The sequence below is a fragment of the Coturnix japonica genome, chromosome Z (genome assembly GCF_054131305.1).
Source record: "Coturnix japonica strain WE chromosome Z, WE-NBRP24, whole genome shotgun sequence".
NCBI classification, from domain to species: domain Eukaryota; kingdom Metazoa; phylum Chordata; class Aves; order Galliformes; family Phasianidae; genus Coturnix; species Coturnix japonica.
Genome location: NC_140702.1, coordinates 38,774,647 through 38,790,917, shown reverse-complemented (window position 1 = coordinate 38,790,917; position 16,271 = coordinate 38,774,647). Strand labels below are relative to the sequence as shown.

Below are 16,271 nucleotides of genomic sequence, written 5' to 3'. Positions count from 1 at the left end.
AGACTTGATGTCTTTCTGTCCTAGAAACAAAGCTATGAACCGTTACTATACTCTGCAACTCCTAGTACTCTCAACATTTCAGAGTGGACTGACAATACTTAAATATGCAGACCGTGAAAATTGTAACCTTTGACGTTACAGATTTTCAGCAAGCCCAGCTCTGATCTTTAGCAAAACTCTGCAAAGGATTAGGCAACAAGGAGGAAGGGGAGAATGAAGTAACAAGGTCTTCCCCCATGAGCTCATAACCTAAGAGTCTGAATCTGGTGCTTAATTTGAAATGTAGATTTCCATGTTGCACTACTAAGAAAGAAGAGCCATGATCAATGAATTTAAGGAGTGATAATTTGATACAGTTCTTCAAAGCAGGATTCTTTAGTTGCAGACAGTGAAGACTGCATTTTAACAGAAAACCTCTCAAGATTATTATTATATGCAGTTGCGTTAAACTTTCATATGAAGCAAGATATTTTGTAAATATTCTAGTCAAATATCTAGCTGTCCTTGTATTACATCCATGGTGATGGTGAACATCTTTTACTAGGGGTAGTTTAATAGTTTAATTTTTACTAAAAACAGGGAACAAATGCCTTTGGGAGCACCAAGCTTCTTTGCTGCTGTTGCGTTGCTGTAGTGCACTGCAGTAACTATGAAACAGGCAGTTGTTTATTATCAGAGTGCATCTACTGCTTTAGTGGGTTCAGCATGCAGCCAATTAGGAAGCAGTTCACGCCATCTGCTACCCAGTCTTACAAGCATTTGGAGCATTTCAGCAGGATCTAGAACATCTAGTTGTAATAGCAAAACATAAGTGCTGCTGTAAGACATTTCAGATCAGTTGGGTGCCTGAAACCATGTAACTGTTGTGCTATCTCCCTCTGGAAAAATCAACTCATCAAGTTGTTGCTTTTAAATGAGTGGATGCAGGAATTCATCTACAAGATTTGCTAACAGTGCTATTTGTCCATTCATTTGCACAAACTTTGCTTATTGTTTAACTTCCTTTTGCTTCAAATGATTGCCCTGAATCAGCTACACAGCTCTGTGGGGGCAGTGTGAAGTCTTCTTAGTAGATTAGCGTTTTCTCTACTTTGGGGTCTGGTGTAGTTCCAGTTATAAAAGTCACCATCACTATTATTAAATAATTTGCATAACACTTCATTAAAACTTTTTGCTTAAATCTGCCTCAGATTTATGCTCAGCCAGGAATTGGTTTAAGTATCTCTCTGGAGCACTGACAGCTCTGCACAAAACAGGATAAGAAGGATGTTCTGCATTGTGTGTCTGATGCACCTGAGAGCACAGAAATGCTGTCTTTGTGCCTGCTGCTAACAGTCTGTCAGCATTTCCTCTTGCAGTGCCTTTACCTCATCTGTCATCATCTGTTCTGAAAGGCAGCCTAGCACAGAGGCTCTCACCAGAAGGTGTTTTTATTGTTTCATGGGATGAAATGACATCTGGCTGTTTTTATTGTTACTGGGGAATCCTAAATGTACCTCTGAGGATACATTTGCTCTAACAGAGGGAATGAATATATGTTCTTAAAAGCTGTACCATGGCGCAGTCAAAAACCAACTTGTTTTGCTTAAAGAAAACTTGTAAGCTGTTGTGTTTTGCAAATGGATCTCAGTGCTTTTCAGAAACACACAACATAAAAAAGGCTGTCACTGAGTTTAAAAAAAACTACAGTTTAAATTACTGTAGGTGCTCCTTAGCCAACTTTATTTCGGCAAACTTTTTTTCCCCTTCTAAAGGCAGATAATCCTTAGATTTATTCCATTCACATAAGCTGGCTCATTCTAAGGAATATAAACGAATGTCTTCAGTAGATGCTCTATGATTTATGGCCAAATGCTGACTTGGAGAAGCAGCAGCTTGTCTGTCTTAGCACACCATCCAGACGTAGTCAGTCTTTCAGTTTCTGTCACAGCCCTGCTTCTTAGGTGGTAAAGAAGTAAATTGGTCATCCTGGTCACTCTCCTGAGGCTTTCAGCAAAGTGCTGCGGTGCTTTCTCTGACACTGGGGAAAATGTCTCCATGTAAAGGGTACAGTGAATACTACATGCTCTGGGGGCTGCGTTAACTTGGTTCCCATATACCTAAATGAGCTATGGGAAATGCTTGCCCAGTTCTCCCTGCAGGCAGGAGGGAAACTGGCATGGCTTTGCTGGGTACACAGTGGTGGGAGCTCAGTGCTGACCTCTGACTTTGAGATGGCTGCATGCCAAGAGCAGTGACCTCTGCTTTGAGGTTGCTAACACTCTTCAGAGAAGAAAGCATTTGGGTGGCTATTGCTGTCATTTCTAGCAGGGTCTGACTGCAGTGCTCCAAAAATGCCTTTTGCTCTTAGTCCTGTTTGTTACTTGTTGGCTGTGCTTAATAACCATACCTGTTTTAAATTCCTGAAACTACAGCCAGAAAGTGAATGCAAATGTGACCTTGGATTTACTTCCTTATTGTTGTTAGGTTGTGTATTCTAGAGTTGTTTATTAAGTGTCTGTACCATCTAAGCTGGTGATATAGTGTCAGACTTGCATGCAAAAACTATTAACAAAGGTACACTGCTATTGTGCGTTTAGCTTCTACAAGCTGTCCCACAGGTGCTCCCAGGAAGTCTGTATTTTATTTCGTCGAGGACATGGAGCCTTCAGTCAGACAGGAGAACTCTGCAAACTAGAGGGCTGTTTTTTGTTTTGTTTTGTTGTCAAATCCTTTGTCAAGACATTCCACAATTTGTATATTGCTGGGCAAAATATTTGTACAGATATAAAACTCAGTAACTGACATAAACACAACTGGAAGTTTAATAAGAATACTCTCCTATCAGCTTTTGGGATACAGAGGCCTCTCAGGTTCTCATTGTACATCTTTGTAGAAGCCACTTCTAAGACAAATTTATTGGTCAGCTTTCTGTCCTTTAGATCCTCCTCTGGTGTGATGGTGAAATTAAGAACTCAGTTTTCTTCAGTCCCTATTGAGTCTGCAAGGATACCTGGATTTAAGGAAATCATATGGCAGGGGAGGACTGAGTTTGTTATTTATTTTGTCTGCGAGGTTTGGTTCCTTATAAAATAGAAAACTCAAAATCTTGTGCTTAATGTAAAAAGCATGAGGAAGTTGGTTTCACAACAAAGCATAAAAAAGAATGTCATTGCACAGTTGTGCTATTGGCTTGTAAAGCAGTTAGGTGTTTCAGAAATCACATCCAGTTGTCACAAATTACTGGTCATAAATTGACAGAAAACAGGAAATTTTGAGTTAAGTTTATGGCTGAAACAAGGTGAATTCTCATACACAATCAATGCTATCTTAGTTAAGACAAAACAAAATGAAAATAGTTCAAGCAGTGCATAGTCACTGCATTTTTTGTTTTTTGTCCTTTTGCTTTCCTCAGATTATCTTTTCTGTTTGAAGCATTCTAATAAACTAAGCAAATGGCAGAAACTTACTGAAATACAGAATTATAGCTTTATATTTGCAGTGAACCATCAAATATAGAAGACATGCTAGTGTAAGCTCACTCGAAGTGTTTATAGGATGTAAGTTACCTGAGAGTCTCACAACTTCTATTCATGTTAGGCAAGTATAAACAGCATTTTAGACTCTTACTTCACTGACCTTGTTTTGGAAGCAGGATCCTAAGGTAGCACAAATGAACAAATCACAGTAATTTGCATCGCAAACAGCTAAATCTTGTTTAGGGTGGCTGCATATTGCTCATTAGAAAATCTGAAATTATTGTCATTTCTCTTATAATGATTAATTGCATTATATTTGTATAAAAAAAAATTCATATTTCCAGCGCTGCTTTCACACTATAGAAAATTAAAGGCCAAAAATAGAGCAGCGAGAAAATATTCTGTGTTGTTCTTCAGCAGGTGAGTAAAATAGCAAGCGAGGTTTAGCATGTAAGCTAAGGAGATATCTTGATGATGGGCAACAAAACTGCAGCCTAACAAATCCAATGTAGCTTCACTGAAGAACCAGAAATATTGTGTTTTCAGTGTCTGGGCCCAGGTTTACTGGAGATTGCATGATGCTGTTTTATGATTAATCAGCTCCAGCCATTCTTTTTTCTCTTCATCAAGTCAAGCGGGATATATATTCTGCCTTTAGATTTGAGGTAGCTTTCTATCTTCTTTGTACATAAATAAGAAAATTATTGAATTTTCAATGGCATTCAAAGGGATTATGAACAAGCTGGGGAAGCCTGTCCAGCAGACCTGGGTTTCATGGTGCGCTAATAGAGGAACTGCTCCAGGGATAAATAAATGGACTTCATTTTCTGCAGTGATAAAAAGAATAAAGAGATGATCAGCTTAAGCTCAATATTTACTTTGTATTTCAGGAGGCAAGTTTTCCTCTGAAACATCTGTTAAGTTCTGCATATGTCTGTGATTTTTCAAAAATAGAAATGGGTCAGTTTACATTGCTTCATGAGTTGAGAGAGGATTCAGTGACATTTCTGCCCATTGACACCTTGAGCACCAGATCAGTTCTCAACCCTCTGTTTCAGCAAGAGCAACAGATCTTTTCTTAACCACCAGCTTATTCTGCAACAGCTTTATGTTCCTCCATCATCTCTGAAAAGAAAATATTTTCTTACAGAGCAGCCCCATGCCCCTTCTAGAATGCTCAGTGATTCAAGCAATAACCAAGCCCAGTACTAAATAACGGCAGTGATAATGTGGAGTGTTTAAGTGCAAGGTCCTGAAGCATTTTGCTCTTGGAGTCTCCTTATCTCATTCTGCAGTCATCAGTACCTTTGAAATACAGAAGTGAACTCAGTCCCATTTGCATACAAATCAATGGCAGCTCCAGATGCTTCCCAGAAGAAATTTATGACCATGTGTGGATGGACCATCAAGGTCCATGCTTTCCTTCTGAGAGAAGCAGCCTGATACTAAATTCATGGCAGTACCAGTATGCACACAGATGAAGGGATACAATTGGAAGGCAGTAGGTGACAAAATATTCTTTTTTCTTTCTCCCTTTTTTTTTTTTTCCCCCTCTGATACATGGGGAATCCACTGCTCTTGTTAAGTCTGTGATGGTTTCAAAATTGCTGTTATTTAGTCTGTGAAAATGATGGGCCTCTCATGGTACCTGCAGCTACTAACCAACCCACTGCATCAAGGGCTTTGAAGTGCAAACATTGCAGACAGCCAAATGTCAGCTGTCTAAAATCTTCCTCCGTGAAAGGTTTTAGGAACACCCCTGACTGTCAGGATGTTTTGATTTGAATGGAGAGGCTTTTCAGGGAAAAACTCTACTTCTGTTTCAACTGTGGGGGAAAAAAAAAAAAAAAAAGTCAGCAGGTGCAGAACTTTACACTCTGGTCTCAGGCAAGAGAGTTTAAGCATTGAGTGGCATTGGATGGTGCACCATCCTCTAACTTGAAAAGAAATTTGTCTGTCCTTTCACATCACAGATGGTGGAACTCACTTGGTTGTACAGTTGGACATCCTGAGCTCTAACCCAGTGCATGTTGCTTCTTTTCAGGAATTAAAAATGCATTTTTCCACTCATTATCTCAAAAGATGCTTCCATTCATGAAAAATTCACTACAATACTGAATAACTGTCTACAGGCCATGAGTTAACATACGAATTCCTCTTGCCATTCTTCCAAGAAGACAGTGATATTAATTAAAACTCTGAATAGCAGAACAATGGATGCAGTGTATGAACAGATAAATGACTGCATAGATAAGCATGCTTTGATCAGCAGATGCTGTTTTGGCAAGATGATTTCCATGAGTAAGGAGAGTTCCATTTAGGAAACACTGTTCACAGGGGGCCTGATCCAGGTCTATGAATATCTGAGGTGTGGGGGGCAAAGTGTCAAGGCCAGACTCTTTTCAGCAGTGTGTGGAGACGGGACAAGGGGAAATTGCCAGAAACTGGAGCATAGGAAGTTCTGCACGAATGTGCAGAAGATCTTCTTTACGGTGAGGGTGACGGTGCCCAGGTGGTTGTGGAGTCTCCTTCTCTGGAGGTGTTCAAGACCCGCCTGGATGCCTACCTGTGTGACCTGGTGTATGGAACGTGCTTTGGCAGGGGGGGTGATCTCTGGAGGTTTCTTCCAACCACTACGATTCTGCAATTTCTCACAATAAATCAGTGTGGTTGGCAGTTCTTTCTAAATTCATCAGCATACATTTGCAAGCTTCTGTTTTGATTGTACCAGCAGCAACAATAAATACAAAAACAAATGAAACAACAACAAAAGAAAAAAAACCAGTAAATGTAATTTCTCAGAATTTGTATGCAAATTGAATGCTTGAATGCCTGAAACAGTCATGTCAAATTAAATACTCTTAAAATTAGCAAGAAGTTCAGGAAATTATGCAAGTCTGCAGGAAATATCTTGTCTGGTCTGGATGCTGGACATTTGAAAGTTCAGTCCTTTATATCATAGAAAGCTGGTGCTTTAAAGACTTCCTACTTCTTGTAGTAGAACGCATTCATGCATTAAAGAAATGGAGTTTCTTGCAGGAGAATCACTGTTGGCTCTCCCTGGTATGAAAGCTGAGGTGGTAGCATTCAGGTATGAGCATTAACAGGCACTGATGCTCGACACCACTGCGTGTGCAGTGTATGCAGTAGGTAGTATCAGAGGTCATCAGCAATGTTAACAGCTCTCTCCAGCGGTGACTTCACTGCCTTTTATCTGTGGATGTAAAAAAGATGTAGAAGGAATCTTCCTGATGCAGACTTTAAATGAGAACCAGATTACCTTTAGAGTACTGGGTTTCAAATGCCATGCTTTTTACCCTTGTCATGCAAGGCAACTTTAGGGAGAGGCTGGACCTGATTGTCTGGACAGCAGGGTTCATACAGCATACAGTAGTAGGATGACATCCACATGCTGCTTAAAAATGAAGAAGTTAAGAGCATTCAGCAGAATAAAATGCAGTCTTTTCCTTCTTAAATCTGTTGTCTCATTTACATTCAATATTTATGTGCATGGACATGTGAGGTATTTGAGTAACAGAAATAACCCTCCTCTGGTTCTTTACATCTTTTAACGTGAGATTATATAAGAGGCCTGGGCTAAATTAAGACACTTGGACTAAGGGTAATCTATTACTGGCATTCTGTAGTTTGGGTCTATGGTCATGGTAAGGCAGTATAATTCAAGTAAGTCATTTGTTATGAACACATTCAACAAATTAGGCGTAGTCACTATTGTTCCTGGCAGAAAGATTTTAGAGCTTTTGGTCAAAGCAAGGAAAAATGGAAAATAAGCAGTTCCTTTTAAGATTTGACTCTCCCAAATTTGTCTACGATGAATATCAAGATTCTGTGCTATAATTGCAACTGCTCTGTTTCTGTCTTGCAGTGAGCCACCTCTATGGATTTGGACTGATGGATGCTGAAGCAATGGTGATAGAGGCAGAAAAGTGGACAACAGTCCCTCCACAGCATGTGTGTGTGGAGAACACGGATCGGCAAATCAAGTAATACCCGCTGCCAAAACTCTTGCTGGCATAAACTTGTGGAAAGAAATTGGGTATAATTTACCCCTCCCTTGCATTGTGTTTAATGTATCATTTTGAAAGCTACATTTGGGATCTCTGTTGCCTTCTAAGATGTCCAGTCATTTGCCTGTAAAGGTTGCTTCCTCTAATGACTAGATAAAGGCCTTAATTTAAAGAATGTCCCAGAAGTTGAAGGTGCACAGCAAGCCAGACTGGATGGTGATTGATACTGTTACAGAGGTAGAAGAATGTGCAAGGGGAAGAACATTCACTTGAGAATAGTGCATTCACTTTTATAAGATGAGTACAAACTTATCAGACAACATCTGTTAGGAAGATATTCTTTTCATTAAAATATTACATGATAGTATCTCTCTCAGACAGTCTCAGGAGAGTCTATCTCAGAGGATAGGACCAAACTGTCCTCTGCTTTCTAGGATGGGGTGTGAATAGAACCAGGCTGAAGAGCAAAATTCAGCACGTGCATTCTGTGGCTATATCTGTCTCGTGGCTCATTTCCAATGCATTAAGGTCACTGAGGATACTTTGTTTGATAGGATTAGCCTTGACCCCTAACTGGTATAGTCCACAAGGATGCCATGCAAATTTTAACCAGCTGAGTCAGATGCTGGTTGCCCAATATTATTTGCTACAGTTAACATGTAATACTTGCTGTTACGTAAGCAAGGACTGTGTGTATGCCAGGTATTTCCTGGGGCTTAACAAGCAGCTGTGATCCCATGACAATCCCAACAATTCTCAGCTGGCCACTAATCTGCAAAAATGCTCTGTCCCAGAGGCTTATTCCATTACAGGTTATTCACAATTCTCTTTTAGCCTGTGGACGTATCAATGTAGCCCTCAACAGAAAGCAAGGTAGTTGACAGTAGCTGTAGTAAAATAGTTACCCTGTAGTGATCGTTTCAGCTAGGAAGTAAATGTTAAAACTGAGGACACTCAGTACTAAGATGAAATGATTGGGTTGTCTTATTTTACAGGATAGGGAAGAAATGCTGATGTTGTTTTATATGCTTACATTATAGAACAATAAGACCTGACAGTGTCGTCCGCTCAATTTACAAAGCTACGGGCTGCTCTGATAATCCTAATCACCACGTGATCTACTTGGAGCATGTTGTTGTTCGCATCACTATTACTCACCCTCGACGTGGAGACTTGGCAATTTACCTAACCTCTCCTTCTGGAACCAGATCACAGCTCTTGGCCAACAGGTATAGTATGACAGTGCAATTTCACAGTCCAGTCAGCTTGCAAGACCTGCAGTGAGACTGCAGCATCAGCGAAGAATAGTCAAATCATTACAGAATTGCTACAGTAATAGTAAAGTAATGTAGTAAATTATAGTAATACAGTATTTGCTAACAGACACAAGATAATCATTGTTTGGGGAGAGAAATGGAGAAAATTAAGTGGAAATGAATTCTGAGACATCAAACTCAGTCTTAAGCAGCAGAATAGTAGACTGTAAATCATCTTTAAAACAGAAGTTAGTTGATTCTAATAGTCTTGTGTTGTTCACCAATTATTAGATGCCTGGAAAATTTGAAGTGAAAAGTAACAGGCTCAGTGTTACAGAGGGAAACAAGCTGAAAGAAAATGTGTTTCTAGATACTATTGGCACTTATTTTTCATCTCTCTCCTTTATTATCCCTTCTTCACTAGTAATAAAAATGAGACAAAATAGTAATTCTCTACTACTATTTTCTTTACACTCTGTGAATATGATTATGACTTCTGGTGCTAGCAGTTTTCGTCCTACTCTTAGGATTTTTAATGAATCTAGACTTGCTTGCTTTCCAGACTGCCCCTCATCTAAATCATCTTAGCCAGTTATGCTAATACAGTGGTCATTTGACATGGAGAATTGCATGCCTTCCTGGCCTTTAGAATGACCGATCTTTCCTCTTGTGAGGAAGGACCTGTATCGGAGACAGATAGATTTCTAAAGCATTTGGTTCTGATTGAGATGCAAAACCACATTTTCATTAGAGCTTAATCTTAAAGAAAAGATGTACTGAAAATATTCTTCAGTGTAGAGACATTCATACTTCAAATGGAAAGCAAGTTGTACTGGAGTTTTGAGGCCCTCTAAAATACCTCCTGTGTTTCATTAAGAGTGCCATCAGTGCCTTGCTAATAAAACACATGGGTATGCACTATGTGTCTTACTGATACACTGAATGAAGAACTTGCCCTTTGCTTACCATGCCAAGGCAGACTTTTATACTCTGAGCAGTTATGAATCAGCGTTTTGTTTTCTCTCTGAAAAAATTACTCTTTTCTATTCCATTTTTCATGCAGTCATTCCTCCATGCTTCAAAATGAGAAAATCTAAAACTCCTCCACCTAGTTATACAAACAAAACAACCTTCGTGTAAACCCAGTGGTTATAACACAGCAAACTTTTGGCTCCAGGCATTCATGTCCTGCAGTTGACTCACAGCAAGTGGGAGATAAAGACATTCTAGTATTCACAGTTCACTTCTGGTTTTGACTGATATGTGGAAGAGGTACAAAGTTAAATTCATGCAGTTTCTTTATAACCTATGTACCTTAGAATGTGATTTTTTATATACTTGGTAGAGAGAGAATACAAAAGTACATAATAAAAATACAGTGTTGTTCGGCTGTTTCTTAAAGTATACTATCAGAAGGCTAACCAGAGAACAAATGAGAAAGGCATTTTAATGTTTTGCCTTTTTGCTAAAATAAATTATCAATGAGAGAGCAAATATTTGTATAGTCACATCAGAAATTACTTTCCTGTGTAGGCTTCAGATATATACTGACTTGTCATTCACATCTGGTTGAAACAAACTCATAGCTCCAGATTATTAATATTAAGGAGTAAATGTATTTTGCAAACTCTAGTTCTGAAATTCCCTAGAGACTTCACAAGTCCTTCCTTATCGTAAAGTGGTGGATATGTGCACAGTACTTTTCAGAATGATGTTTCAAGGTTTTCTTTATTTGAAGTTGCTGCAAGTCTTATAGCTTACTGGCCTTGCAGTCAGTGTTCTGAGTGCTGCTGGGTGTACATCTATGCATCACATTATAAGGTTAAGAGCAGAAGTTCTGTTATTCACTAATATGAGAATGTATTTAGTTTGGGGGCATTTAATTGTTAAAGTATTAATCATGAGACCATCAGGATAAAGGCATTCTAATAGAAGTAACATGCAGGGATGCATTGGCAGAAAACAGTCTGGAGTGTTTTTTTTTCTATAGGCAGAGGTCCCAAAGGCTGCTGTACATGGCTACTACCTGACTGAGACGCTTTTCTCAGACGTACAAGAGCTTTTAATGCACATGTACATGATTAATAGCAGCAATACCAGCTGTTTTTACTGAACCCAAGGAAAACCTCATTGCTTTACCGTTACTCATCTGAGTTTAATTTGAAACAGTTTGCTGGTAAAATGTCTTAAAGTGCAAAAGGTATATTTTACACATGTGCACTTCTTCACCAATTCTGGGAGAAGTCATTGAGTATTTTCTGGTGCACTGACGAGCAGATCCCTCAGGGCAGTATCTGGCCTTTTTTCCTGCATATTTTATCCTTAATGTTGGCATCCCCTAAAATGACTTCAGTAAGAAAACTTGTTAGTCAGAGGCAATGTGGATTCCTCTGCAGGCATTTGGTGGATTACACTGTCACTGGCTTGAGCCTCTTGTGCATTCTTCAAAAACTGCATTACAGGGAACATCTGCTTTGTTGTTTGGAAAGTACTAAACAGAGCAACAGAGCAAAATACAGGCTTGGAAAGTGCTGGCTGCTGTGAGGATGAGGCTACAGTTATGTCCAAAGGGGAACAATATCCCCTTTCTGAAAACAATTGGCCATTGGACTTGGCAGCATAATTTTCTGAGTGGTTTTGAGGCTCACTAAGAGAACAGAAACTCAGTACAGGGGGCCATGAAGGAGAAGCTGAATAGAAAAAGGATAGAAGAAGCAAACTTGGGGCTCATTTGTCTCCTACTGAGGTCATGGTTTGTTTAATTCTTGCCCTTTAAATTTAAAGCAGCTGCTGCCATTCGAACTGCGTAACTGAAATTTTTAGCCACGTGGTGGCAAGTTTCCAGGCCACTAGCTTCCTATGCTTATATGGCACTGACATTAACAGTATACTATATCTACAGGATGAAGCAGTTCTCAGAAGACTGTTTGTTGCAACTCTTACGTGGTCTATTTTATTTCATTAATATTGTCTGTGTCTTTCAGTTTAGTTTTGTTTAGGCATTCGCTGCCTTTCTGCCAGCCATTCTTTGAACCCCTGCTATTGTAATGTCTGTGCATTTAAAATTATCCACTTACTACTTTTGTTACACTCTGTCAGCATTATCATTAGAAAAGGTAAAGAGCTCTGAGAATGTTAGAGAACCATAAATGAATTTAAAAGATAAAGGGGTTTTTTTGTGTGCCGAAGAGGAAAAAGTTACTGTTGATTTACCCACTTCTGCAGTAAAGACTAATGGTATTTATATGCAAAAGAATAAATAAATACATGCAAGTGACACTATCTTCGATGTAACTTTAAAATCCATCCTGAAACATGCTCAAAGGCAGATGTGGTAGAAGAATGAAGTGCAATATATCTGAGATTTAGAATGACACATACCTTTCTTTCATAAGTGAGAGGAGCAAATCACTAATCAGAAGAATCTGCACCACAGGCATGTATTGGATTATAGAATTCAATATTTCTAGTTCAGTTTTAGTAGAAAAGTAGACTCTATAATTAAAATTTCAAATATATTTTCCATAGTAGAACTGGAAGACAGATGGGTAAGCACATGTTTGGGATGCAACTAAACACTTTAGTGTGGTATTACACAAAACTGAACAAAAAAAGAGAGAGATGTAAGACAGACAAGAGGAAGAATGCCTAGGATTTACATGAAGGTCGCTCCAAAAGTAATGCCTCCTGTTTTATTGTGGTAGCATGTGACGTCAGAGGCAGAAGTCAGTGGTATGGCAGTAGAGGTTGAATTTTATTACCAATTTTCCGTTACATTTTATTGCCATCTGATAGATAGCAGCACAGGGGCAGTCTGACAAGTATAGTTGGTGGTATAACTGCATCAGGTAACGAAGGAAGAGCCGGGGATGTCGTCTGTGTGGGCTTCAGTAAGGCCTTTGACACTGTTCACCAGAACAACCTTCTCTCCAAATTGGAAAGATACGGATTTGATGGTTGGACTGTTTGATGTATGAGGAACTGGCTACAAGACAATACCCAAAGAGGGATGGTCAGTGGCAAGTGGTGCCCCTCAGAGGTCAGTACTGGGACTAGTGATCTTTAACATCTTCATCAATGACATTGACAGTGGGATTAAGTGCACCCTCAGCAAGTCTGCGGATGATGCCAAGCAGTGTGGTGTAACCGACACACCCAAGGGCCAAACCCTGCTATCAGTACAATCAGGGGACATAAGGATAGAGCACAGTTCTGCTGAAAAGTACTTGGGGGTGCTGGTGGGTGGCATGAACTGACAGTGTACCCTCACAACCCAGAAAGCCAACCGTATCGTGGGCTGCATCTAAAGAAGTGAGGGGGGGACCCTGCCACTATACTCTGCACTGGTGAGACCTCACCTGGGATACAGCATCCAGATGTGGAGTGCTCAGTAGAGGAGAGATGTAGGCCTGCTGGAGTGTGTCCTGAAGAGGGCCACAAAATGATCTGAGGGATGGAACTCCTCTGCTGGGAGGACAGGCTGGGGCTGTTCAGCCTAGAGAAGAGAAGGCTCAGAGGACACATAATAACAGCCTTTCAGTATTTAAAGAGAAGCTATAAGAAAGAAAGGGACAGACTCTTAAGCAGGGTCTGTTTTGACAGGACAAGGGAAAATGGTTTCAAACTATATGCGTGGATATAGATTTAGACTGGATATAAGGAGGAAGTGTTTTACAGTGAGGGTTGCAAGGTGCAGAACAGGCTTCCCAAAGATGTGGTGGATTTCCTGGAGACATTCAAGTTCAGGCTGGGCAGGGCTCTGAGGAACCTAATCTAGCTGTAGATGTTCCTGTTCATTGCAGAAGAGTTGGAAGAGACTTTATAAAGGTCCTTATGAATGACCTTTATAAGTGTCTTCCAACTAAAATGATTACGTGATTCTACAACTGTGATAAAATGGTGTTTGACATAGAAGTGTGAGGGAAAGGTATGGGTGGAACCGAATTCTTCCATGCAGAAAAATTTGTACCCACTGACATTTATCAACACTTGCTGAACATTTGTGCAGACTAAACAGTGGATATGAGCACAGTGAGATGGTGGGTGGTGTGTTTCAGCAGTGATGACAGTGACAGCAGGTCTCCTCTGCTCGTGAGGATTTTTATGGGTGTGGCATGCAGCCTCTTGTTCATTGCTGGTGAGATGTGTAGCTAATAGTAGTGACCGTGCTGAAAAAATGCAATAGTTTGTAGCTGAGAATTTCCTCTATTAAACTGTTTTTGATCTCTTCATATCTGTTGTAGTTTCCATGGAAATAAATTGGAGGCATTAGTTTCAGAGCAACCTACATACATTTGCACCAGCAACTATGGTGAGAATGAATGAATGTTTTCCTAGCCGTATGTAAACTAGGCCCATGTCAATCTTACCATATCAGCATCGTGTTTCACTTTGAATAAACTGAATTATATGATGGACAGTCAGTCTACCCCAGTGCTCTGAGCCTAGTCAGTTGCCTAGTCAGTTATCACTTTTCAAACATACTTAAGTCATTGGGATAGGAAAATTCTATATTTGACACCAAATTCGTGCATACTCTTGTATTAGTATCTCTTCTCAGCATGTTTAGAGGTTGAGTCTCTGAAGATATATGTATGAGTTAACACACAGATTCTTTTACTGGGCATCAGCCACACAGCTGGATGAGCAGTACAGCACATGGAACTCACCAGCCTGACAGATATTTTGGTCATGACAGAAAGTTTTGTGCTGATATGTATAGCCCTGGGGGACTTGTTCTCCATATTTAAAGACGATGTTTGCTGTATTCTCCACTACCTCAGACTGGCAGGTACAGTACCCTGTTGTTCATGCTGCTCTTCTCTAAACAAGTTCTTCATGACAGCTTAAAATATTCCTCCTTTGCTTCATGAATTTAACTGCAATAACAAGTGTGGAATATAAATTTAAGGAAAAAACAAAACAAAAACAAAAACACTTTAAATAAATCTTACTTAGATCTCAGATCCAGAGGTTTTAAGTGATTTTTCCTGACTTTTTGTGCGCCTTGTGTCTTGGAAATTCTCTGATAATAATTTAAACTTAAAAAAAAATAATATTGTAGTTTTAGCTGGGAGACTATCATGTTCCCAGTTGAGGAGTTTCTTAAAAGTGGTTAATTGTCACTCATTATGTGAAAATTGGCTTACAAATGGGTGTTTCTGTTTGAAGTTAATTTCTTAAGCAGGTAGGTAGTACAATTTCTAGGCTGAGTGGATGGTAGTAAAAGCCAGGACTCTTTAATTTATTTTAAGGAAACAAGTAATCTACTCTACCCTATGTAAACTTTATGTTCTCATACAGACCTACGTATAGTGAGTAAAGAATATATTAAATTATTTCTGATAGAAAAGAAGTAATTATCTTTAAATACAGGCCTGTTCACCATATCAGCAGCCCAAAATTAATTTCTCCGAATATAGATGGTCATAAAAGCACATCCACTCTAATTTGAATTTCTTTACCAAGAGAGGTCACCAGAGCACAACAGTTCTTTTGTTCTGTTGTGATTATGTCAACAAATAAGTCATAAAGAATCAAATGCTGTCACTCTCTTTGGTACTTCAAAGTGTGTTACATACATGAGTGTAGGTGTTGCAGGTACTGGATTGTTCTAAGCATCTTGTTAACTAAAGCAATTATTAATCAGGCCACATATTAATAATTTACCTGTTCATGATAAGCTATGTGTGTTTCCTTGCTATGAGTTTTGACTAGGCTTCAGACTGACAAATAACAAAATCACTTAACAATCTGGGCTGGCTCCAGACTTCAGACTTCTTAAAATATGTTACTTTATATATGGTTTTTTTAAATAGGAAAAAATGCACATGACAGTTTTGTAACTACTGCAGTAATTTCATCCTTTCATTAACTTTTCTGAAGGGGAAATTTTTCTTATTTTGGGGGGAGTTTCATGCATAAGTAGAGCTATACAAAAATACTTGGACCATTCAGTTGATGTAATGTGCAGATAGCCTTAGATTCAGTATCTTTCTACTAGTTTTAACTGTTGCTTTTTTGCTTTGTTGTCTTTTGGTTTTTACGTCTGTCGCTTTTTAACTCATTGCAGATTCATTTGCAGAAGCAAAACTCATACATTAAAAGATAATATTTTAAATCTTACATCATAAGCTACTACTAAAAAGCACCACTCACTGCCTCATTGTGCTCACATTCACTGTTTGGTCTCCATAAATGTTCAGCATGTGCTGATGAATGTCATTTCTTCTGCAAGGAGGAATTCAACGTCTACTGCCATACTACCAACATCTGCCTCTGGTGCTGTGGGTCAATATAGTACAATAGGAGGTATTACTTCCAGAGCAGCCATCATAGAGTCTACAATGTAATTGTACAGTACTGATATAATACTATGTAATTTAGTTGTCATATTGTCAAGGAGGAATATTGCTACCTTGACTGATTGTTAGCGTGTTCAGTGATTAGTATATTAGCTGTCAGTGAAACGCCATCTGACAATTTGAATAACTGTTGGAAACAACCTACATAAGGATTTAAATTAAACA

At 39.1% G+C, this 16,271-nt stretch overlaps 1 protein-coding gene across 3 annotated transcripts in view; it reads left to right on the top strand.

The window, feature by feature from the left end:
• PCSK5 (proprotein convertase subtilisin/kexin type 5) overlaps window positions 1-16,271 on the top strand; it is a 246,399-nt gene that overhangs the window by 148,113 nt on the left and 82,015 nt on the right. For all 3 annotated transcript variants that reach the window (XM_015849157.3, XM_085529930.1, XM_015849159.3), the window contains exons 11-12: window positions 7,345-7,462; window positions 8,527-8,715. In XM_015849157.3, coding sequence (XP_015704643.2) covers window positions 7,345-7,462; window positions 8,527-8,715 — 307 coding nt within the window. The remainder of the gene's footprint in view (window positions 1-7,344; window positions 7,463-8,526; window positions 8,716-16,271) is intronic.